The following is a 24,732-nucleotide window of genomic DNA, read 5'->3' on the forward strand; positions in this document are numbered from 1 at the left end:
AATTTAAAGATCAACTAGCACTACTTATAATTTAAAATAGTTGCCCATGTGCCCATACCTCTTGGTCCTGGGTCCTGGTGTCTTAATGTAACTACTGCAATCCCTTTAGCTGTTTCTCCTATTTTATTTTTCTTAAACCCTGTGTATTCGGAACAAAATAGTTTTAGTACTCTTTCTTGAGTCTTTTAAATTATTTATTATGTGTTGACTTTCAACTATGAAAGGGGAGAATTTAAGTCTCTTATTGAGTTGGCTCTAACACACACACACACACGTTCTCATTCTGTCTTTCTTTGTATCTCTCTCTCTCTCCTCCCAAAAGAGTTAGTTATATTATCAATTTTAGCTAAATCAACATTTAGCTAAAATGTCTCCCACATTGTAGGCGGATTCTTTACCAGCTGAGCCACAAGGGGAAGCCCAGGAATACTGGAGTGGGTAGCCTATCCCTTCTCCAGGGGATCTTTCTGACCCAGGAATCGAACCAGGGTCTCCTGCATTGCAGGCGGATTCTTTACAGGGAAGCTCCAGTTATATTATCAATTTTAGGTAAATCAACATTTAAATTTTGTGTCATGATCATTGTTGAGCTGTTATTTATAACTAGGTCACATGGTATGCTATTATTAAATTTCCTTTCCTGTGCAATGTTTTTGCTTTTACTGGAGGTGATAATCATACTTTTTCATGGCTTCCTTTTCTAGTTACCTCTTGCTAATTAATTCTAAAATCTTCTGATAGATCTGAAAACCTCCTCTGAATGTGTGCATACTAAGAACAAGTCACTCTTTCCCTTTTCCTTCCTGGAGGTATCCTTCCTGAAGCCATCTGGGCTCTGCTGGCATCTGAATTTGTTTGGTTTTCAAGCCTATCGCATTGTCTCTTCACCATGCTTGTTGGAATTCTCTTCCTGTCTTTCCTGAGTTCTAGTCTCTATTTCTTAGATCCCAGGACTCTCTGTTTTAGTGGTACATAGCTTCTGGAAATGGAACTCGGGAGATAGAATTTTCGATTCCTTAAGTGTCTGAAAATGCGTTTTTGTTGACCTCACTCTTGACTAGTAGTTTGGAAGCAATTTTCTCTCACAATTTTTAACAGCTTTACTGAGATATTCCCCACATTGTACAATTCACTCATCGAAAGTACGCAGTTCATTGTGCTTAACTTACTCACACAGTTGTGGTATCATCACAACATTCGTCTATAACATTTCATTGTCCCCAAAACAGACTCCATACTTCTTATCCCTTATTTTTTCCACTTCCTCTTTATCTTTAGTTTTATAAAGAGCTGAGGATATTGAAACTTTAAAACTTTTGAATTCTTTTTCTCAGTAAAGTTTTAGGACTGTTTCTACATTCCTTGTGCTAACTACTGTTCAGTGTTATGCCATGTTGTACTTGGCACTTCTTCTTCATTAGTTTTTGGCCGCACCGCGTGCCCTGTGGGATTTTAGGCCCCTGACCAGGGATTGAACCTGTGCGCTGAAAACACCAACTCCTCACCACGGGACCCCCAGGGAATTCCCTGTAGCTAGCGCTTGATGCGATCTTGAGGTATGGAAATTTGTATTTTTCAGTTCTGGGAAATTCTTCGCCTTCTTCTTCTTCCTCTTCCTTTTTATTCTATCTTCATTGTCTCCTGTCAACTTTTTAAAAATTATTATTTGCTTGTTGAATCTCTAGAATTGATTTTTTTTCTTCACCCTGTTACTTCGTTTTCATCCTTCACATTTCAGCTCAGGCACCACCTTCCGGGAGCCCTTTCTCCATCCAGCCTTAGATAAGTCAGCACGACCCTCCATTTAGAAGTGCTTTCTTTATTTCTCCTGTGAACAACTTCAAGGTTGCAGCTTAATAAGTAATTGTGCAGTTAACTCTGCAGTCTGAGTCTTTCCCAATAGACTGTGAGCTCCCGAGGCCCACGCTGGGTTTGTGGCGAGACTCTGGTGCAGCGCCTGGTGCCCTCCTCTTCCTGGGGCTCATGCATGTTTGGTGCTCGAGTGAACACGGGTAGCAGCTCTGCTGGGATGAACATGGTGTGAGGTGAGGTGGGCATGGTCTGTAAAGAAAAGTTTTGATAAGCAAAGCACAGTGTCACCTCGTTCAGGGGTGTTCCAGACCACTTGAAAGAAAACCAGCTTCTGTTCACTGAACATCTGTTCATCACAGCTTCGGTTCATCACAGGTGTCTGTCAGGCAGCTAGCCACCTTCCGTGAACTCACTCAGCCACCACTTTCTTCCTCGGTCATGTATGTGTTTCTGAGTCCTTCCTGGTATTTAGGCAAATTGACAGGAGAATGTGAAGCAAGTTTTATTCACCAATTCCTGATGTTCAAGCTGGTTTTAGAAAAGGCAGAGGAACCAGAGATCAAATTGCCAACATCCGCTGGATCATGGAAAAAGCAAGAGAGTTCCAGAAAAACATCTATTTCTGCTTTATTGACTATGCCAAAGCCTTTGACTGTGTGGATCACAATAAACTGTGGAAAATTCTGAAAGAGATGGGAATACCAGACCACCTGATCTGCCTCTTGAGAAATTTGTATGCAGGTCAGGAAGCAACAGGTAGAACTGGACATGGAACAACAAACTGGTTCCAAATAGGAAAAGGAGTACATCAAGGCTGTATATTGTCACCCTGTTTATTTAACTTATATGCAGAGTACATCATGAGAAATGCTGGGCTGGAAGAAACACAAGCTGGAATCAAGATTGCCGGGAGAAATCTCAATAACCTCAGATATGCAGATGACACCACCCTTATGGCAGAAAGTGAAGAGGAACTCAAAAGCCTCTTGATGAAAGTGAAAGTGGAGAGTGAAAAAGTTGGCTTAAAGCTCAACATTCAGAAAACAAAGATCATGGCATCCGGTCCCACCACTTCATGGGAAATAGATGGGGAAACAGTGGAAACAGTGTCAGACTTTATTTTTCTGGGCTCCAAAATCACTACAGATGGTGACTGCAGCCGTGAAATTAAAAGATGCTTACTCCTTGGAAAGAAAGTTATGACCAACCTAGATAGCATATTAAAAAGCAGAGACATTACTTTGCCAACAAAGGTTCGTCTAGTCAAGGCTATGGTTTTTCCTGTGGTCATGTATGGATGTGAGAGTTGGACTGTGAAGAAGGCTGAACACCGAAGAATTGATGCTTTTTAAGTGTGGTGTTGGAGAAGACTCTTGAGAGTCCTTTGGACTGCCAGGAGATCCAACCAGTCCATTCTGAAGGAGATCAGCCCTGGGATTTCTTTGGAAGGAATGATGCTAAAGCTGAAACTCCAGTACTTTGGCCACCTCATGCGAAGAGATGACTCATTGGAAAAGACTCTGATGCTGGGAGGGATTGGGGGCAGGAGGAGAAGGGGACGACAGAGGATGAGATGGCTGGATGGCATCACTGACTCGATGGACGTGAGTCTGAGTGAACTCCGGGAGTTGGTGATGGACAGGGAGGCCTGGCATGCTGCGATTCATGGGGTCACAAAGAGTCGGACACGACTGAGCGACTGATCTGATCTGATCTGATCCATCCTGGTAGTTAAACTGTCATGAACCCCCTTCTCAGTTTCCTTGTTAGGAAATTGCCAGTAGTATTTATCTCAAAATAGTTTGAATGAACCAAATGGAGAATTGCCATCTCGTTTTTGACTTGTTTGGAGTGGGGTTTCTCGGCCTCCGCACTCTTGGCGTTCTGGGCTGGATAACTTCACTCTGGGCATCTGTTCTGTGCGTTTCAGGCTGTGAGTGGCATCCTGGACTCTATGCACTTGATGCCCCGCCTTGTAGCCCCCGACTTCACCCCCTACCCCCTAGTCATAACGCTCAGGAATGTCTCTGACCTTGCCAAATGCCCCCCGGGGAGCAGAATCACCCCCCACTGAGAACCACTGCTGTATGTGCAGACTTGAGGTCTCTTCCCAGACATATACAGTTGGTACACTGCACTGCCCAGGGCCTGTTGGCATTCCCCAGAGCAGTGGGGGTCCACCCATGTGGTGGGTGGAGTGCTCAGAAGAGCATATCAGGTCTTGGGCTGGAATTGAAAGCGTTTCCAGAAGCCTCCAGTGCCAATACGATGACCTGCTTGTTCTTGCTAGTTGGGCTCATGATGGGTAAAGAACAGAGCATGCGTGTTTCTGGCACATGGCTTCCAACATCCCATAGAAGGAACCGAATGTTTTGAGAAATACCAGGAAACTCATCTCTGGTAAGTGAACCATGAAGTTAAACATTGATTTGTCAGATGGGAAGGAATTTCCTGAGTGTTGATTTGAATTCTGATTCCACCTTGGGAGAGAGACTGATGTTTTGAGATGGGCAGGATGACTTAGATTTCTGTGGCTGTAGTTTTCTGGCTAAGCCCTGAGCTTCCCATTCATTGAATGCAGCTAGGGAACCGTTATTTTATCCTGTTGGCATAAAACAAGCCTGGACCCACAAGCCTGGGGAAGAGAGAAAGGATTGGAATGAGTCTAAGAATGGAGCTACAATCCAAGTGGGGCCCTCATGGTGAGCAGGTTTCCCCCCACCAGATGTCCACGTTCTGATCCTGGGACCTGTGAATCTCTTACCTTTCATGGCAAAAGGGACTTTGCAGATGTGATTAAGTCAAGGACTTCAAGATGGAGAAAGTGTTCTGGGCTATTCACATGGCCCGAGCAAAATATGGGTTCAGTTCAGTCGCTCAGTCATGTCCAACTCTTTGCGACCCCATGGACTGCAGCACAACAGGCCTCCCTGTCCATCACCAACTCCCGGAGTTTACTCAAACTCATGTGCTTCGAGTCAGTGATGCCGTCCAACCATCTCATCCTCTGTTGGCCCTTTCTCCTCCTGCCTGCCTTCAACCTTTTCCAACAGTGGCCAGAGGAGATGTGACTACAGAAGACAGTGGTTACAGAGATGCAACACCACTGGCTTCAAAGATGGAGCAAGGGGACCACCAGCAGAGGAAAGTGGGCGCCTCTAGAACCTGACACAGATGAGGACACAAAAGTCCTTCCCTAGAGCCTCCAGGCAGGAACCAGCCCTGCTAACACCTTGACCTTAGACCAGTGAGACCTGTAGTTTGCAGAACTGTGCAATAGTATATTTCTGTGGTCTTAAGTTAATAAATGTGGTAATTTATTACAGCAGCCATAGGAAACTGACATAACTCTCAAAGTCTAGAGGTCAAAATGAGAGTCCAGTGAGCATAAAGCCCAAAGCAGGGGGACTTGGGAGCAGACATTTCAGAGTGAACATGGATCCTTTGATTCATGTGATAATTGTGGGTCTATTAGATGTGTGTGTGTGTGTGTGTATGCATGGTGTGAGTGGGCATGTTTGTACTGGCCAGAATACAGAGCTTTGCAAGCTGGAGAGACTTGGCCTGCTCTGGGCAGAAACCAAAGTTCCAGACTACTTGGAAAGCTTTATATCCTGTTACTTGCAGTCCATCATCCAGACATATCTGTTCCAGTTTGGTACCTAACATTCCTTGTCAGGTCCTATTATTTTTATCAGGAGGTTCAAAAGAGGATGGGATTATACTTCCAGTACATCTGCTATGTTCCTGAGCACCGGAGTTGATGCATATCTATACGCGAGCTCATTTAGTCTTCACAAATGACAGTTGTTAGAGGATAGTGATGATGCTGATCTGCTCTCTGACTGCATTCCGTGTTTCTTGGAAGCAAAGTGAAAGATGTTGGGAAGGACTCATGAGATCAGGTGAGATCAGGTTGGTGATTGATCTGGGGGTACTAAAATTCTGCACCCAGAGCCAAGGGAAAAGAGGAGTATGACGAAAACCAAAGAATGGGAGACTGGAGCTTCCAGGATGAAGGAGCAGGAATGAACATAATCTGACCCTTTCCTCCCACTTCACAGCCACATCCTTGCTGAGACACTCGACTTGTTCTTCTGAGATACAGTAAGGCCACGTGTGTGGAAACAGTTTGTAAACTGAAGGCTGGGGGCGTACGAGTTATTATTAGGAAGTGTTAGTATAGTTGCTCTTTCAAAGAAGAGGAAAACTGTATATTTATAAAAAGTTGGTGGCAATGGTTTAGTTGCTAAGTCGTGTTCGAGTCTTGCAATCCTGTGGACTGCAGCCCAAGCACCTCTGTCCATGGGATTTCCCAGGCAAGAATACTGGAGTGGGTTACCATTTCCCTCTCCAGGGGATCTTGTGTCTCTTGCCTTGGTAGGTGGATTCTTTAACACTGAGCCACCAGGGAAGCCCCTTATAGGAAATTACCAGGGCAAGTATTTTTGTTTTTTCCTTAAAATATGTTTTCAAGGGTGAATGTAGCATCTTCACCTACATCCTGTCCCAAGAGATGATTGGGCCGTTTTCCTGTGCAGAAGCTTAGCCCATAACATTCAAATAAATATTTTGTCTTTGTCATTGTGTAATGTTTGATGGATACAAAAGCATTGATGTAATGTATACTTAAGGTCCGTGCATGCTCAGTCGCTTCAGTTGTGTCTGACTCTGCGACCCTATGGACTGTAGCCCACCAGGCTCCTCTGTCCATGGGATTTTCCAGGCAAGAGTACTGGAGTGGGCTGCCATGCTGTCCTCCAGGGGGTCTTCCTGACTTAGGAACCCCATGTCTCTTGGTAGGTGGGTTCTTTACCACTAGTGCCACCTGGGAAGCCCCTACTACTGAAGGTGGTATCATAATAAAGGGCTTCCCTGGTGTTGCCTGGAGAATCCCAGGGATGGGGGAGCCTGGTGGGCAGCCATCTATGGGGACTTAGCAGCAGCAGCAGCTGGTGGCTCAGACAGTAAATAGTCTGCCTGCAATGCAGGACACCTGGCTTTGATCCTTGGGTCAGGAAGATCCCCTGGAGAAGGGAATGGAAACCCACTCCAGTATTCTTGCCTGGAGAATCCCATGGACAGAGGAGGCTGGTGGGCTACAGTCTGTGGGATCACAGAGTCAGACATGACTGAGCGACTGACATTTCATTTTCATCATAATAAAACCAACAGTCACAAACCAACTGCACACCTGAGGAACTGGAACATTGCCAATACTATTGCAACTATTTATGTGCTCTTTCCTCATCCTGCCTAGATGCTTCTTCCCAGAAGTAAAACTGTTCTCTTTATTATTTATCTATTATCCCCTTACCTTTTAAAAAAGTCTTATCATGTATCACACATGCAAACAGTTTTCTTTTGGGGGGATTTATAAAAATGATTTTGTTCTTTATTTAGCTTTTTAAACTTGTCTTCCCCCCAAACTTATGCTTCAGAGGGTCATTCATGTTGCCTATGACTGTAGTTCGTTAATTTGTTCTGTGTTTGACCTTGTAAATTTGTTGTTCCTGTTCAGTCACTAAGTCATGTCTGACTTTTTGGGACCCCATAGACTGCAGCAGGCCAGGCTTTCCCGCCCTCCACCATCTCCTGGAGTTCACTGAAATCCATGTCCGCTGAGTCAGTGATGCTCTCCAGCCGTCTCATCCTCTGCCACCCTTCTCTGTTTGTGTTCAGTCTTTTCCAGCATCAGGAAAATGATGATTGATTTTTCCAGTGAGTCATCTCTTCACATCATGTGGCCAAAGTACTGAAGCTTCAGCATCAGTCCTTCCAATGAACATTCAGGGCTGATTTTCTTTAGGATGGACCATATGCCACGATTTATCCACTGTCCTTCACGGAGATTGGATTGTTCCCGTTTCAGTTTTTTTATTATTTTATTATACATTTTTTTGGTCTTAAAAATAATATTGCTGTTAACATTCTTGTATATATCTCTTGGAGCACATGTACGAGGGCAGCTTCGTGGTATGTACTTGGAGTAGAACTGCTGAGGTGGAAAGTGTGTAAATGTTGAGTTTAATGGAATAAGGACAAGTCATTTTCCAGAGTGCTTGCCCAAGTAGCCTCTCCTTCTCCAGTCGTGTTTTAGAGTTCCTGTTGTTCTGCATTCTCACCAGCATTTTGGTATTGCTGTTCTCCTAAATCTTCAATGTAAGCATTGTCTTTTCAATATAAAGCAGTATCTTCCCTTGTCGTCCTAACTTTCATTTCCCTAATTACTAATAGGGTTGAACTTCTTTTCCCATATTTACTTGCTTTTTTGTTACCTTTACTGTGAAATACCTACCATGTTGCTTGCCGTTTATGTTGTTTTTTTTCCTTTGTCTCATTGTTTTATAGAGTTAAAAAATACATATTCTGAATACTAATCCTTTTGTTAATTAAATGTGTCAAAGTATATTCTCCCAGCTTAAGATTTCTGTTACTGGTTTCTTTATGATGTCTCTTGAAAAGTAAAAAATTTTTATTTTTAGTTAGTTCAATTTGCTTGTATTTTATGATTATATTGTATCATGTAGAAAATCCTTTCATACCTCATGGTTACAGTGATTCTCCCATATGTTCTTTAATTTTTTAAAGTTTCGCTTCTCACATTTAATAGTTGATACTTCTGGTTATGATTTTTGTAAAAGATGTGAAATATCAGTCCAATTTCAACTTCTTTTTATATTAATAGCCCAGTTGCCTTCAGACAGGTTTTGTAATAGTTTATTTCCCATTGCTTCTCTGATAGCTCAGTTGGTAAAGAATCCACCTGCAGTGCAGGAGACCCCGGTTCGATTCCTGGGTCGGGAAGATCCCCTGGAGAAGGGATAGGCTACCCACTCCGGTGTTCTTGGGCTTCCCTTAGGGCTCAGCTGGAAAAGAATCTGCCTGCAATGCAGGAGACCTGGATTTGATCCCTGCGTTGGGAAGATCTCCTGGAGAAGGGAAAGGCTACCCACTCCAGTGTTCTGGCCTGGAAAATTCCATGGACTCAATAGTCCATGGGGTTGCAAAGAGTCAGACACGAATGAGTGATTTTCACTTTCGCATTTCCCATTGATATATGACATCTCTGTCAAGGAATGGGTCTGTTTCTGGACTCTCAGTTTTGTTCCATTTATAATGTGTCTTAATTACTAAAACTTTAAAATAAATCCTAGTATCTTAATAGGGCAATTCCCACTCACCCTGTTTCTTTTTCCTATAAAGAGTCTTGATTATTTTCTTCCATGTAAATTTTAGTATCAATTTGTCAAAGTTTCTCTACTATGCTATTGAGATGTTTTGCTTAGAATTGACATACTTTTCTCTTCATGGGCATAGTATATAAATCTCCACTTATTTATGTCTTTTAAAATGTCTTTCAATAAAGTTTTCTCCACACATGCCCTGTACATCTTTTGTTTATTTTATTTCTAGGTACTTTATTTTTGGCTGCTGATGTATAGAGCTGTGGTCAATTTTTGTATAGTTGCCTTATGTCCAGTCATCTTGCTGAACTCTCTTATCAGATCTAATAACTTTTCTAGCTTCTTTTGAGTTTTCTTTGTAGATAGGTAAGTTCATTGGGATCTGAATTTTTTGCTTCTTGCTTCTGTTACTTCCTTCCCATGGAGGATGTTTTCTTGTGTGTTTAATGATATATATATATTTTTTTTAATTGTGAGTGTCTATGTAATGGAACTTAGTGAAATTGTTGAGAACCTAAATTGAAGATTCTTTTCTTTAGAGAGGATTCATGGGTGCTTCTTTGGGGAGCCAGGTGGATGCTAATGTTTTGAAGCCATTTCAGCCCCCTTTGAGAGCCCAGGAAAAAGTCCCTGAATCAGCGTTCCTGTCTTTTGTTGTCCCCAGGCTTACTGTTTTGATTCCAGCACTGCTATATCCGTTTTTCTCTGGGGCAACTCTGCTCCTTTTCTTTGCTTACTGTTCATGTTTTTTTTTTCAGTTCACAGATCTTTTTTGTTTTTGTTTTTCCCCCTTAGAGATTTCCTTGACTTGCTTTCTAGCACTCTGATGTTTTAAAACATTCAGTTGTTTTAACGTAACCAGCAGCTAGTCGTACTGAAGTAGAAAGCTGTGTAAGTATTTAGATGATGGACGTTCTTGGCTTTTATTTCAACCAAATTAACATCAAGTTAATTATCTGAATGTGTTCCAGTTTTTTTCCTTTGTAGCCCACCTCCTGTTTCCTGATCTGAAGGAAGGCTGGTTTGGTGGGAATCTCATATAAGGATAGGATTTGGGGGGAGGGGCGTTGTTTTTTTAATTTCTGTTCTAAGTGAGGGAGGTGGCTGGAGCCCAAAGGAGAGTCAGCGTGGCTTCTCAGTCTTTCTGTAGCGGGAAGTCTTTGACATTAAACCCTTCTTTACTTGGGCTGCTTTGCTTGTAGTTGAAATCTCCAGTCACAGAGAATTAAATGTCAAGGTGGTTCTGTGATGTGGAAAACCTCTCTGAGGGAACTGGAAAAAGCCACAAAGTGCTGTGAATTTCAAGCCTTCCCCACGGATTAGGAGACCAGGAAGCGCGGGGCATTATAGCTCTGATTTTTAAAGCTGGGTCTCTAATCGCATGGATGTGTCTGTCACAAAGGATGAAATATGTGACTTTTACCTTCGATAAGGAGTATGTTGCATTCATTAACCTACGCCCTGCCTCCTTCATTCCTCTGGGCTGCACACCCTTTCTCTGCCCTGCCACAACTTCCTGCACTCACCTCATCACAGCACTTAATCATAGTCTCTTGAAATTTCTAGTTTACTTCCCCTTCTGCCTCATTAACCTGTAAACATCTTGAGTAAATAGATCGTGCAGGCTTTGTCTTTGTAGTTCAGAGGCTGGAATTGTATTGGCAGTGTAGTAGCTGCAGGGTTAGAAACAGGATTTAACACATTCCACGTTGTCTTAATCTTTTCGGGCAGATAGAACTTTTAGACACAAATCAATCCCACCCCAGCATTGCTGCTGCTGCTGCTGCTGCTGCTAAGTCGCTTCAGTCGTGTCCGACTCTGCACAACCCAATAGACAGCAGCCCACCAGGCTCCGCCATCCCTGGGATTCTCCAGGCAAGAACACTGGAGTGGGTTGCTGTTTCCTTTTCCACACCCCAGCATTACTGATTGGCAAATCTTTCTCTTCTATTACCCTGGACTATCAACTTGCTTAAATTTAATTTAAAAGTAATTAATTCTTAATTTTTTTTTTATAGCTGTGACAGCCCCGATTATTATCATTACTAGGGCCTGAAGGGTTAGGCTTGGATATCAGTGGTTCTCTGAAAGTGTCTGAAGGGAGCATCTGAGTTACGTTTACAGTTCAATTGATAGTCCTAGATGCTGGCATAGCATTGGGCAGTATATTAATTATGATACATTGTTCATACGAAGAGCTCGGATTTATGGAGCAGTTATTATGTTCCAGGCGCTGTGCTTGGACTCTACATGCATTACCTCATTCATCCCTCACTCACTGTGCAAAGGCGTAGAGTGACCTTCCAGTTGCCTTGGACTCAACATGCATTACCTCATTCATCCCTTACTCACTGTGCAAAGGCGTAGAGTGACCTTCCAGTCGCCTTGCAGCTGGGCCTCAGAGATCACATGACTCTCATGCAGGTCACAGTTGCTAAGTGGAAGGACTAGGAGTTTGGTTTGGGCTTCTTGATCTCAAAGCCTGAGGCCTTAATCAATGTAGTATAGCCTCTCTCAGCGTATAAATGAATATATAAATATATAACTTCCTGGTAGGTAGCCTTATTATTTTTGGAAAGATTAGGCAGCTTGCCAAGTGTATGTAGTTAGTAAACAACAGCGCCGGATTTAAGCTACAATGGTTCATGCTCATTTCTCCACTCCCACTCTCATTGTACTTTTACTAAATGTCACAGCAGTAGTTTCAAAATGTGTGCGTGCAAATGAAGCAATGCCTCAGAAGCTAATGAAATAAAAAAAATGAAATCAAATATTTTAAAGTACTGAAAGAAAACGTCAACCTAGAATTCCCAGAAAAAAATATCATTCAAAAATGAAGGTGAGACGAAGCTGATTCAGACAATAAAAACCTAGAAACTTATTGCCAACGTATCAGCTTTAAAAGGGATATCAAAGGATGTTCTTCAAGCAGAAAGAATATTTTCCCAGATGGAAATATGAAAATGCAAAAATGAATGAAGGCTAGCAGAAAGGTTAAATAAGTAGGTTTACAATTACTAATGATACAAAACAGGAGTAGTAAATATCTTAGAAAATTTAAAGAATTTATAGAATTAAAAATAAATTCTGAAATCATGCAAAAAGCAGAGGGATTAATGGACTTAAATTATTGTATGGTTCTGGTATTATCATGAAAGTGTTAGAAATTAAAATTTGAATAAGACTACTAATTCAAGGATACATGTGTAATCTCTAGGTTAGTTACGAAAAGAATAGTGTGAATATTTAACTAGTAAATTAATAAAGAAAAAAATGGAATAGTAAGAATATTTGATCATAAAATGAAAATTCAAAAAGGAAAATGAAATCTATTTCATTACAAAATACAAATTTCTTCTTACAAAAGAAATAGTAAGGTGGTAAATATAAATCTAAATATAATACTAATTACATTTAAATGAACTATATTATCCAATAGAAGAATAATATTATCATACTGTACCTAAGAAAAAAATTCATGAGAGACACAGTTTAAATAGTTTAAATTTAAACTATGTCAGAGGTTAAAAGTAAAGAATTAAGAAATATATCAATCTTAACCAAAACAAAGCATGGTTAGCTCTCCTACTATTACACAAAATGACTGTAAGGCAAGAGGCATTGATAGAGATTTAAAAAGCATATTTCATAATCATAAAAGTCAATCTACAAAAAATATATCACAACCTCAAATCTGTATGTGCTCAACAGCATAGCCTCATAGTGTATGTAGCAAAAGTGGGAGAACTAGCAGAAACAGATAAACTCACAGCCAGTTTGGCATCTTTTTTACACACTTCTTTCCATAACTGTTAGAAAAAGCAGACAAAAAATCACGGATGCAGAAGACCTGAACAACATAGTTAATCGTGCTCGCGCTCAGTTGCTTTAGTCGTGTCTACTCTTGGCGACCCTAGAGACCGTAGCCCAACAGGCTCCTCTGTCCATAATATTCTCTAGGCAAGAGTGTTGGAGTGGTTACCGTGCCCTCCTATGGGAGATCTTCCCGGCCCAGGGATCAAACCCATGTCTCATGCCTCTCCTGCATCAGAGGCGGATTCTTTACCAGGGAGCCACCAGGAAAGCCCAACATTTGTTCAAAATTATATGTGTGGAACATTGCACACGGCAATCACAGAACTGCAGTGAGTTTTAGTGCACATAGAACATTAGCCAAAGCTGACTACATGCTGAGCCATAAAGGAGGTCTCAACAAAGGATCAACATGATTCAAAGTATGTTCTCTGTTCACAATGAAATTAAACTAGAAACCAGCAGTAAATAGATAACCGGAAAACCTCTAGTACCTGGAAATTTAAAATTGTACTCTTAGATAGTTCATGGTCAAAGAAGAAATCACAACTGAAATTCATATTTTGAACTGAATCCTAATAGTTTAGAGGCAGACAGGGGACAGGACAGGAGGAGTCCAGACAAATGCAACAGTGTGTGCCAAGGCCCTGAGGCAAGAGAGAGTGTAATCGGTATCAGGGATTGAGAGAAAGGCGTGGAAAACAAGAGGTAAGCAAGGGTTTTGTAGAATACAGTGAGCAATTTGGTCTTAATGCTAAGATAAGAGTGATACTTTAAGCAGGGGGTGATGTGGTAATATTTCATTAGAAAAAGTAAGCCTCTGACTGCAGGATAGACTGGAGGGCAGTTTAAAATTTACAAGACTGTTTGGAGGCAGCAGCAGTAGTCCTGGCCGGAGAGAAGGGCTGGATGGTGCAGTGGAGCTGCGGGAAGTGGGAGGTTCTAGAAAGCTCTGGGAGGTAAAATTGACAAAACCTGGTGATGAATACACTATCAGGGAGAAAGGGAGGGTGGGGAACCAAGAGGACTCTGGGATTTTGTTGCCCTGGGTGGCTGGCAGTGTTTTCCTGGGGCAAGGGCTCCCCAGTCAGGGCACAGAGTGGACGAAGTGAATCAGTTGGTTTGAGCGCAGGTTCAGTTTGGCCGTGGCTGAGACGTTAAGTGGAGGGTCGGATAGGCAGGAGGACACGGTGCAGGTCTGCGGGTCAGAAGAGAGGGCTGAACCACATACGCAATTAATCACCCTCCGAACGCAAGTGTTGAATTGGTTCGTGTTTATTTTTTCTTTTCATTAAGTTTGAGAAATCGTTCTTTGGTTTTCAACCTTTGTTTTTTTTTCTCTCCCTCCTTTTCTTTGGAGAACTTGTTTGAATTTTTCCTTCCATACCTCTCTTTTTGTTCATGTGCTTCTTTTGAGCATGCTCCGTTGTGTCTGACTCTTTGCAACACCATGGACTGTAGCCCACCAGCCTCCTCTGTCCATAGGATTTCCCAGGCAAGAATACCAGAGTGGGTTGCCATTTCCTTCTCCAGGAGACCTTCCTGACCCAGGGATTGAGCACGTATTTCTTGTGTTTCCTGCGTTGGCAGGCGGATTCTTGACTGCTGTGCCACCTGGGAAGCCCAGCTTCTTTTGAGAGGCTTCCTGAATTCATCATCTCCACTGTGCAGGATACACCCCTTACTTCTGCCGCCTGCCTGGCGGGATCGCCATGGGGCGTGATCAGCAGAAAAACAGATGGCCAAGGAACTAAGGATGCAAGCCATTGGAAAATGATTTGAATGTGGGAAACAGGTTGCTATTTGGGGTGAAGATAATTTCCCAGTGCAAAGGATCTGAGCACTTGCTGAAGTGCCTTTCAGAAGGTTTGCTTATTGGGCCCTTATTGGGCCCACACAGACATGGGCCCAAGTCCTTAACCTCCCTAGGAGGAGCGTGTTGCTTGATAAATCCTGGCTTCCAGCAGGTACTCACACAAAGCTGGTGGGCAGGTGAAAGAAGAAGGGAGAAGGTTCAGCTGAAGATTGGTTCCCAAGCTCGTATAAAAGCACCTAAGAATAATAACTTTTGGGTTTCCCTGGTAGCTCAGATGGTAAAGATCTGCCTGCAATGCAGGAACAGGGTTAGATCCCTGAGTCAGGAAGATCCCCTGGAGAAAAGAATGGCAACCCACTCCAGTATTCTTGCCTGGAGAATCCCATGGACAGAGGAGCCTGACAAGGGGAACCTTCTTGCGATCTATCTGGATCCTGAGTCCAAGGAGATTTCACAGTCAGAAAACAAGGATTCCAAATGCTCCAGCTTGTTCTAAGAGATTAGTCCTTTGGTGCTTTTAGTTCCAATATTTTAAAAATTTAAAAAGGAAGATGCTCGGGAAGACTTTCCTCCATTGCTTTAATAAATGATGCTATAAAAAACTGAGGCAAAGGGGGAAAAAGTCTTTTTTTTTTTTTGCCTAGCCTACCACATTGACCTCCACACTGGGAAGTCATATTTTGGCTCTTTTTCCCTCAGTAATTTCTGTGCAGTAGGATGTGGTGACAGGGATCTGGCCTGGGGCCTGGATATCTCTGGATTATTGCTGGAGGTGGGGTCAGGGACTTGTCTGCCCGGCTCTGACAGCCAAGGAGAAACCTACTATCTATCAGAGACTCGGGCTGCTGTGTTTGTGGCTGGTGGGATCTCATTTGTTACATTCCCAAATCAGTTTTCCAAACGAAGTTTGTAGACTGACTTTTCCACTTTTACTGAGATTACTTTTCCATGTGGAACTCTGCTACTACGTGTGATGTCAGTGTTCCATATAAACAAACAAGCAAGTATCTGTCAATCTTTATGTGCGTGACAGACTTTTAATGTTTATTGGGGGCCAGGCGTTGTCCTAAGTGTTTAAAGGGTATGAAAGCATTTACTGCTTACATTAATATTTTAAGCTTGGTGCTTTTATGATTCCCATTTCATGGGTGAATAAACTGTAGCACAGATGTGTCACTTAACTAGCCAAGGCCACAGGGAGGGTGAGAGTTGGGCCAGGCTGTGACCCCACGCTGTCCACCTCTGGGACCCCCTTTGCCTATTGCTGAACCTCTGTGTGGAAGAAGGAAACTTTCTTAAGCGCGTAGTCCCAATGATGTTTTATTTTTCCTTAGGAGTGACTGGGTGACCTCCTATAAGGTCATGGTGAGCAATGACAGCCATACATGGGTCACTGTTAAGAATGGATCTGGAGACATGGTGAGTCCCCTCTAACCATGCCCTGGGGATCTGGCTGTCAGGGTTCTCCAGAGAGAGGCGGTGGACACCCAGCCAGCATTTGCACCTGGATGTTGGCTGATTCTGTGCCAACTCAAACCAACCATCCAGAGTGATGGATGCTGACCCCCCTTTCCATGTCCTGATGCTCAGAACCACGGGGTCCACATTCAGGGCTCGTGTAAAAGTCGGAGTTGCTGCGATGTGGTATCTTCTGCAGGTCACAGGTCAGCCCTGGAAGACCAGTGGCATGTGGGTTATGTTGGTGCCCACACGGCTCTTCAGTTAAAATAGTTCCTGAACTTACTTTACTTACCTGGCCTTTCAGCTCCATGCCTCCCTCCAAGCTAGCCAGTTCTGACCCTGTTGCCCTCTTCCTCGGGTTCTCAAGTGCGAGTTCCTATCACGGTGCAGTGCCTCCCACAGCCTGCCTGCAGCCTCTGTTTTGGCCTTCGTTCCCATTCTCAGCCCCACCCCCGCCTTGTACCCACTCCTCTGTGTTCCAGAAAAAGTGAGGTGGCTGCTCTTCTGCTGAATCCAATGTCTGAGCTCCTCCAGCCATCACTTCCTTTTCTCTAGCATCCCTCCCGTTCCTGCATCTCGAGTTTTCCTTCAAGGCCAGTTCAAATGGCATCTAATCCCCAAAGCTTCACCTGGTCCTTTCCTTCTTCAGAAATCCCAAAGCTCTGTGGCTGTCTCTCTGCCATGACACCAATAGATTTCACCTACGATGTCTAAGTTTAACCGTCCTCCTCCTCCCAGCTCCGCCCCCGTTAGATGGGTGCTTCCTGAGGGCAGGGTCCAGGCCTGATCCATTTCTCCTCCCCATCCCCCCCACCAAATGCCGACCTCACATTTAGATGTGCCTTAATGAAATCTTGCGGACTGAGTGAATTACTGACTCTTTCATGACTTGATAATCAAGCTCTAAAAGAGTCTCCTTTTCCCCCTTGTGCATAAATAGATATTTGAAGGAAACAGTGAAAAGGAGATCCCTGTACTGAACGAGCTGCCCGTCCCCATGGTGGCACGCTACATCCGCATAAACCCCCAGTCCTGGTTCGATAATGGGAGCATCTGCATGAGGATGGAGATCCTTGGCTGCCCGTTGCCAGGTGGGTCTGCCCTTCTGTGCTTCCTGCAGGGAGGGAACGCCGGTGGAAGACAGGTGCTTAGCCAGCAAGGTGAATAAAAATAAGCCACACAGTCTTTTTCTCATCTAAGAAAATTACCACATCTATTGCAGAATATTTAGAAAACACAGGTAAACAAAAAGAAAACGAAAATCTCCTAGAACAACACTCAGAAACACTCTGAGCATTTGGGGTATTAAGGTAACATGCCAGCTGTGGTTTTGCCCACTGGGACTTTAAGATGATGCTTATTTCAAGATTGAAAATTCACCCAGTGCTGCTGCTCAGAAGCAGGCAAAAAATTACATAAAATGTTTTTGGTAACGTGTTTAGTTGCCCTTGAGTGCTCTTGCCACACTGGTTACAGGACGTGGCGGAACTTAGTTTCAAACTTGACCGTGTACATAGTCTCGCTCTGCTTACATAGTGAAGCCTCTTTCTGTTTAAGTAGCTCCACTTGGTTGCCTGAATCTTTGGGTGCTTGTTCCTTTGGCTTGTGTTCCCCTTTCCCTGTTTTCACATGATGGAGTTGGGTGTAACCCCAGGATGGAAGGAAATAAAGGGCTTGAATTAACATGCGCTTTTTGCATGTGGAGCTTTGCTGGTGTCTGCTCTGGACAAGCTAATCCGGTCTGGCTTGCAGCTCTGTCGGCTTTTCAGAACCTAGGGATTTGTGCCTGTATGGAGCCTTTTGTGGGCTTCCCTGGTGTCTCAGATGTTAAGAATCTGCTTGCGATGCAGGAAACCCAGGTTCAGTCCCTGGGTCAGGAAGATCCCCTGAAGAAGGGCATGGCAACTCACTCCAGTATCCTTGCCTGGAAAATCCCACGGACAGAGGAGCCTGGCGGGCTAGAGTCCTTAAGAGTCAGACACAACTGAGCTGCTGACACTGGTACTGGAGCCTTTTGTGGCGGCTTCTTCATCCTCACCAGACATCTCCAGGGCAGGAAGCTGGCCTCCAGAACACTCCTAAGGCCCTTCACCAGAGCCTCTAGGAATTTCCGCCTCCTGTCCACCCACAGTCAGGCCACGGCAAGCAAGAAGCACAGCTTTGGGTTATCTCTCCTGTGCTTCCTCCTCCAGGGAAGTCTCAGCGTTCTTGTCTTATCTGAAACTCAGGCCTTACTATGTCTGGATCCCCTGCCAGGAGGAGGGGCACCACCAGCTCTGATGCTCTCAGGTGCTTCTATATCCATCATGCTACTTCTATAGCCATCCCACCCCCCACCGTGAACTTACACTTACTGAGTTTTCAGAGTGTATTTCATATCATTTATTGCTTTTCCCTCAGCCCTCATGATCTTGCTTCGCCAAGTATGAATTTATTCAAAACAAACTCTATTGGTGAGAAAGACAAGTCTGCTCACCTGCTATCTACTTACCTTCCCACCAGACAGATTCTTGGCTCCTTACTTGTACTTACTAGATTACAAACTTTTTTCATGTCACTAACACTATTGGAGACCATCTATCTTGTGGGTGTTTTTATCCACCATATCTCAGGTTTTCAAACTGCCTCTTATAGTTGGAAATTCAGTTGTTTGATTGGAAAATTGGAAATACAGTCAGAAAATCAGTTTGATTCTTAAGAATTTCACAGTGGACGTCTTCGTTTCTGTGTCATTGTGCATGTCCAAAATTATTGGGTGAATTATGGGATTATTGCTTAAATTAGATGATGGTACAAAAGACCCTGATGCTGGTCAAGATTGAAGGCAGGAGGAGAAGGGGAGGATAGAGGTTGAGATGGTTGGATGGCATCACCAATTCAATGGACATGAGTTTGAGCAAACTCCAGGAGATGGTGAAGGACAGGGAAGCCTGGCGTGCTGCAGTCCATGGGGTCGCAGAGTCGGACACAACTGAGCAATTGAACAACAGCAAGAGGTGGGATTGCTGGTGGGAAAGCAGTGTGTGTGTTCAAGGTGGGTCCAGAGAAAATGTGAAGGCCTCCCAGTGTGGGACCCGGGCCCCCTTCTGTGGCTCATTCATCCTGGGGTGGCGATCACAGGGCCTGCCCGCTGCCGCCGGGGTCCTGCTGGGCTTTGCTGAGCTCACTGCGTCTGCAGACACAGACCCAGGCAGGGGACCGTGAGGCCGGCTTTGTGCCCGGTTGCTCAGCATGGCCTCTCTCTGCTTGCTTTAAAGGGCAGGGTCACGGTTTCTCTCTGAGGGCAGGAATTCATCTGTTGTCGGTTGAGGGCAAAGGGCAGCCTGTGAGAGTCTCATGAAATAAATATTTTCCTGTGAAGTTATTCTTGGTGTGTGTGTTTGAAGACAGGTCCTGGGGGCAATTTAAACACAAAGACAGAGTTACAGTGTGAAATCTGGATGGGTTTCAAGTAAGGCCTTGGAATGGTTCTATTTTCCAACCCCAAATATTTAGGGCCGTTTTTCTTCTAGAAGTTGCTTAGCAGTCTGCCCGGAGGGGAGCTGGCCTTTGTACATGCCACTGGTGGTGGTCACATCTGAGGTCCTGGGGTGGCTCAGGGGTCCCCACAGCCACGTGGGTAGGTAAGTCTTGTTCAGTTGCCTTTCTGTCAACATGGTTCCTTTGTGCAAGTTAATGAGGCCAGAGGCAGAGGTGACCCGACCAAGTCAGTCACTCAGCCCAGCATGACTTTGTGCTGGTAATGCAACCGCCCAGCATCTGTTCTTCCCGAAACTCTTGTTTATGAAAAATTCATTTACCTTTGCTTCTGCTTCTCTTTGTTCTGTACTCAGTTTCCCTGCGAACCCTCAGGTTGGGGCAGAGGAAGGGGAAGATGCTTTTTAAGTCTTCATGAATAATGTTTCTAGAAATTTTGAACTAGAACATGAATTACCCTATACATGGCCAACTCATTAGCAAAGACCCTGATGCTGGGAAGGATTAAAGGCAGGAAGAGAAGGGGACGACAGAGGGCGAGATGGTTGGATGGCATCACTGATTCAATGGACGTGAGTTTGAGCAAACTCCAGGAGATGGTGAAGGACAGGGAAGCCTGACACGCTGCATGCTGACATGCAAAGAGTCGGACACGGCTGAGTGACTGAACCACAGCGACAACAAAAAAGCTCCAAACTAACAGAAAAGGAGGAGGGTTGTTTAATGGTTGTAGTTTCAGTTTTGTAAGATGAAAGTATTCTAGAGATCTGTTTCTACAACAGTGTGAATTTATGTAATGCTACTTAACTATACTCTTGAGCATGGTTAATCAGAAGGTTTCCTGGACTTGGGCGAGCAGCCTGGTGGAGATGCCGTGAGGTGGGTTATACGAGATGGGGCAGAAGATAAGCACGGATGACGGCTCAGTGCAGGTGCTGCAAGGTCAGGTTACAGGAGATGGGGCGGAAGATACACGAACGTCAGGCTGCCCCCTTCTTGGAGCCACGTGGAGCTGTGGGTTTGATGTTTTCACTCACAGTAATGACTTGGGATCAAAACAAGCTCTGCCAGGGGTCCACGTCTCCCCTTGTTCCTCTTGGAGCGACCTTGTCACAAGAACAGTCACATGGGGTTGGACAAGCGCAGCTTCTCCTCATTAGGGAGCCGAGCACCTTGCAGAAGGGGTTTGGTGCTATTTGTGCTGCTGCCAGGTCATCTCTGCTCAGGCTCTCTGTTGAGGCGTCAGGGCTTAGGGTGATCATAAGGCCGTGAGTGACAGTGAAAGTGTTAGTCACTCAGTCACGTCTGACTCTGTGTGACCCCATGGATTGTAGCCCGCCAGCTCCTCTGTCCATGGGATTCTCCAGGCGAGGATACTGGAGTGGGTTGCCATGCCTTCCTCCAGGGGGTCTTCCCTACCCAGGCACTGAACCCAGGTCTCCTGCCTTGCAGACAGGGAAGCCATAGGTAGTGGGCATTTCCTTGGGTGAGGGGCTGGCCTCGTGGCAGGAAAGGAAAAGGGCTGCAGTGGCTGCATTCCTCGTGTCCTGTTAGTCCTCAGAGAGCACTTTGAGGTCAGCCGTTGTTTTCCTTTTTAAATGAGGTGAAACCGATGTAACATGGAGTTAAGCATTTTAAAGCATACAGTTCAGTGCTGCTTAGTGTATTCACAAGACGGTGTGATCGCTGGCTCTCTCTGGTTTTCAGAACTTTGTCATGGACCCCAAAACACCCTGGACTCACTGAGTAATCACTTTCGAATCCCCTTCCTCCATCTCTGGGTAACCTCGAATCTGCAGTGTCTGTGGAGTCACCTGTTCTGGATAAAGTGCATCATGAGCTCAGGGACTGCAGATAGCAGAGAGCCCCTGGTCCAGTAAAGGTAGCCTTTCCTCTCCCAGTTGAGAACTCCCTCCCATCAAGCAAGATCCCAGCCCCCAGAGCAGCAAACAGCTGAGCGGAATGGTCCGAGAGCTGGGGTGTTCCCTTGGATGGCCACTAATGGGGTTTCTTCTGCGACTCTGACCATCCTGTGGAGTGAGCTGGTGCTGGATTTGGGAGAAGAGCGTGTGTCCACGTCAGTGAGGAGCCAGGGATGTTCAGGGTGTGCAGTCATTTCCAGAGCTGCCATAACTCAGTACCAGGAAGTGGGTGGCTTTGGATAACAGAGTTATCATCTCAGTTCTGGAGGCGAGAAGTCCAAGATCAAGGCGTAGCAGGGCGGTTTCTTTGAGAGGCCGAGCGGCGGCGTCTGTTCTTGCCTCTCCCATGGGCTGCTGTGGTTTGCTGTCTGATTCTGATGCTCCTCAGCTTGTGGGTGCCTCGCCCCCGTTGCCGCCTACATCATTACATGGTCTCCCCGAATGCTTCTCTCTGCGCTCACCTTTCCGCTTTGGATAGATGCAGTCCTAATGGAATGGGGCCCACCCTAAGCACCTTATTTATACCCAATGAGCTCTGTGAAACCCCTCTCTTCAAATAAGGTCACGTTCTAAGGTCCTGGGGGTCAGGACTCCAACATATCTCTTTGGGGTGGGGACATCACTCAACCCAAAACGGGCTGAATAAGTAGACTTGTTGGGATGGAGCAGGATTTTGAGTCGTTGAGTAAGAGAAGTGAAGGGGGGAGGAGGTTGTAGACTCCTCGATCCCCATCTGGAGTGAGTTTATTCCCATAACTAAGGTGTTCCAGAAGGAATAAGATGGTTTTCAGTACATCTGATGCATGAAGCCAGCCACATGAAAGGAAGCAGGAGGCTGATTCTCCAAGGCACCATCTGTGAGAATAAGGTCTTGCAGACTGAATCAGGCCTTCTGTTTCAAACGTCGGAAGTCCTACTCAAATTCGCTGAAGTGAGGAGGGGGAGAAAAGGAAAATTTTAGTTCACAGGAATAAAAGTTCCAGAAGTAGATGTGACTCTGGCTTCAGGAAAGAAAGGGTTGACAGTCTCGGGGTCTTCTTGGTGCAGTCAGGGCTCCCCTCCTCACCAGCTTGCAGGCAGGGAGCTTGGCCACTAACACCCCAAGCTCATCCACCATGTGAGTTGACTCCGGCAGGAGGCCCTCCTCCTATGGCTCTGGAGAGAAAATCATCTTATGAGCCCAGCTTGTATCCTGGGATCATCTCTGAGCCAGTGGCTGTGGCCAGAACATGTGTATTTTCACGGGCTGGGCCTGGGTCACATGCCCATCCCCGTGAGTGTTGGGCGAGGCTGTTCCATCAGAAGCATCTGGGATAGATTCTGCACAGGAGATAGGGATTCTTTTATCCACAGAAGAAAAAAGAGGACAGTGGGTTTGGCTGAATAACAGTGTGTGCCTGCAGACTCTGGGCCCCAGGGTGGGGCAGCTGAGTTTGGTTCTCACTTACCTACAGTGTTGAGCTCCTAAGAGGGTCTCCATAAAACTTAATCCAATCAGAATAAGCAGACAAGTAAAGAAGTATTTGTACAAAAGGTGGAAGGTGGAAAGTTGTGAAAAATGCTCACCTGGGGTTCCAAGACAATTCTGCAACTTGGACCCATATCCTCAGACAAATTGGTTAGTCTCAGGGAAGGAAGTTACCAAACATGAAGATATTTCATATGTACAGTTCTGGGCTTTTCTTCAGTCCTTTTTAAGAACCTTGAAGGCATAACTTGTGTTTGAAGACAAAAGGGGCATTTCAAAAAGAGTTTTAGAAAGAGGTTTTGGGGACTTGGAGGGTGGTGAATAGCTCTTAGGAATCAGCTTGTGGGTACATTCAGGGTCAAGTCGTGTGAAAAATGTGCTTTACCTTGACTTTGAAACCGACAAGTTTGGAAATCGAAGGGCAGGTGGCTTGCCAGACAATGCAGTCAGCCGGCCCTCCCCAAAGGAGAGAGCTTGGAACAGAACTGGGGGCCTTTGCTAAACCTGAGATGCTTTTGCTTCTTTTCTGAACAGAATACCAGCTTGCTGCCCACCTCCCCCATCCTCACCCCCTGCATACATTATTTGCTTCTAATAGTGTTACTGGAAACCCTTTTGTGATCATTAAAAGCCGCCTTTTTGGCCTTCGGGTCTGTGTGTGGTTTTCAACCTGCTGCCAGCCTTTAAGGGAATCCCTGGTTCCACGTGGCAGTCACACCCTGCGGCCGTGGGATGCAGACAGGCAGCCGGCTCAGGTGGTCTCAGTGTGTGTGATATTGCTGGCAGTGTCCTCAGTACTTTAACATGGTGCTTCTCAAGCTTCTGGATTTTTTAAAATCGTGCATTCTGATTCAGTAGGTGTAGGCTGTATCTTGGAAGCAGCTGGTGTTGCTGGTCTTGGCCTTGTTTGGTGGCACGAATTGGGACTCTTTGCTCCTGGCCCCACTGGGAGCAAGTGATCCTCCTTCCATCACCTGCCACGGCCACCACCTGCAAATTGTCCTTGGAGCCACTTGGATCAGACACCTGCTATGGTTCTAGCTTTGCTCATGTGGTTCCTGAGTTCGTAGGTTGACCTGTCTCTCTACATTGCAAGGAGACCTAAGCTGTTGAGGATTCCTGGCTGCATGGAGATGGAGGTGGCGGTCGTGAGCCTGGCTGAGGCTCTGTAGATCTCGCAACTTTTTGTCAGGTCAGGAAGGAGTCCTTAGAGCCCACGGGATGGTCCTTTCCCCCTTATCCTTCTTCTAGCTCTTCCTGCTCCCTCTTCCCTCCTTTCTTCTGAGTGTTCTTTGTTTTTTGGAATTACATAAGCAGTATCAGCTTATAAGTTTGGAATTATATAAGCAGTATCAGCTTATAAGAATGAAAGAAAGAAGTCAGTTTATACAGAAGAGAATCAAGTCAAGAATAGACGTCTCCTCCCCCGTCCCCAGAGGTCACCACTGTTAATGCATCCTGATCATGCCTGTTCGGGTGCTTTGGCTTCAGCAACAGAAGCACAGCCCCCACTGGCTTAGCAGTTCGGGAAATTCTTTATCTCACTTGACTGAAAGTCCCAGAGGAAGTTGATGGGGATCTAGGGTTGGTTCACTAGGTAACTATTGAGGTTCTCTTCTCACTCTCTCCTCTGTGCCAGTAAAGGTCTTCCCTTCAGTCCAGACTAGTAAGAGTGGCCAGGGGTGCTGTGCTCTGATTGGCTTAGACCAGTCATGTTGTACCCCTGCAGCTGAGGGCATGAAGTCAGTTTCCTAGAAGTGGAGAAGCAGGGATTCC

The 24,732-nt window shown here is 45.1% G+C and overlaps 1 protein-coding gene across 2 annotated transcripts in view; it reads left to right on the forward strand.

Annotated features, from left to right (window-relative positions):
* The window catches only part of CPXM2 (carboxypeptidase X, M14 family member 2), a 135,881-nt gene that overhangs the window by 76,707 nt on the left and 34,442 nt on the right, over positions 1–24,732 (forward strand). For both annotated transcript variants that reach the window (XM_027528976.1, XM_027528975.1), the window contains 2 exons: positions 15,963–16,047; positions 17,030–17,180. In XM_027528976.1, coding sequence (XP_027384777.1) covers positions 15,963–16,047; positions 17,030–17,180 — 236 coding nt within the window. The remainder of the gene's footprint in view (positions 1–15,962; positions 16,048–17,029; positions 17,181–24,732) is intronic.

Source organism: Bos indicus x Bos taurus, chromosome 26 (genome assembly GCF_003369695.1).
Source record: "Bos indicus x Bos taurus breed Angus x Brahman F1 hybrid chromosome 26, Bos_hybrid_MaternalHap_v2.0, whole genome shotgun sequence".
Lineage (NCBI taxonomy): Eukaryota > Metazoa > Chordata > Mammalia > Artiodactyla > Bovidae > Bos > Bos indicus x Bos taurus.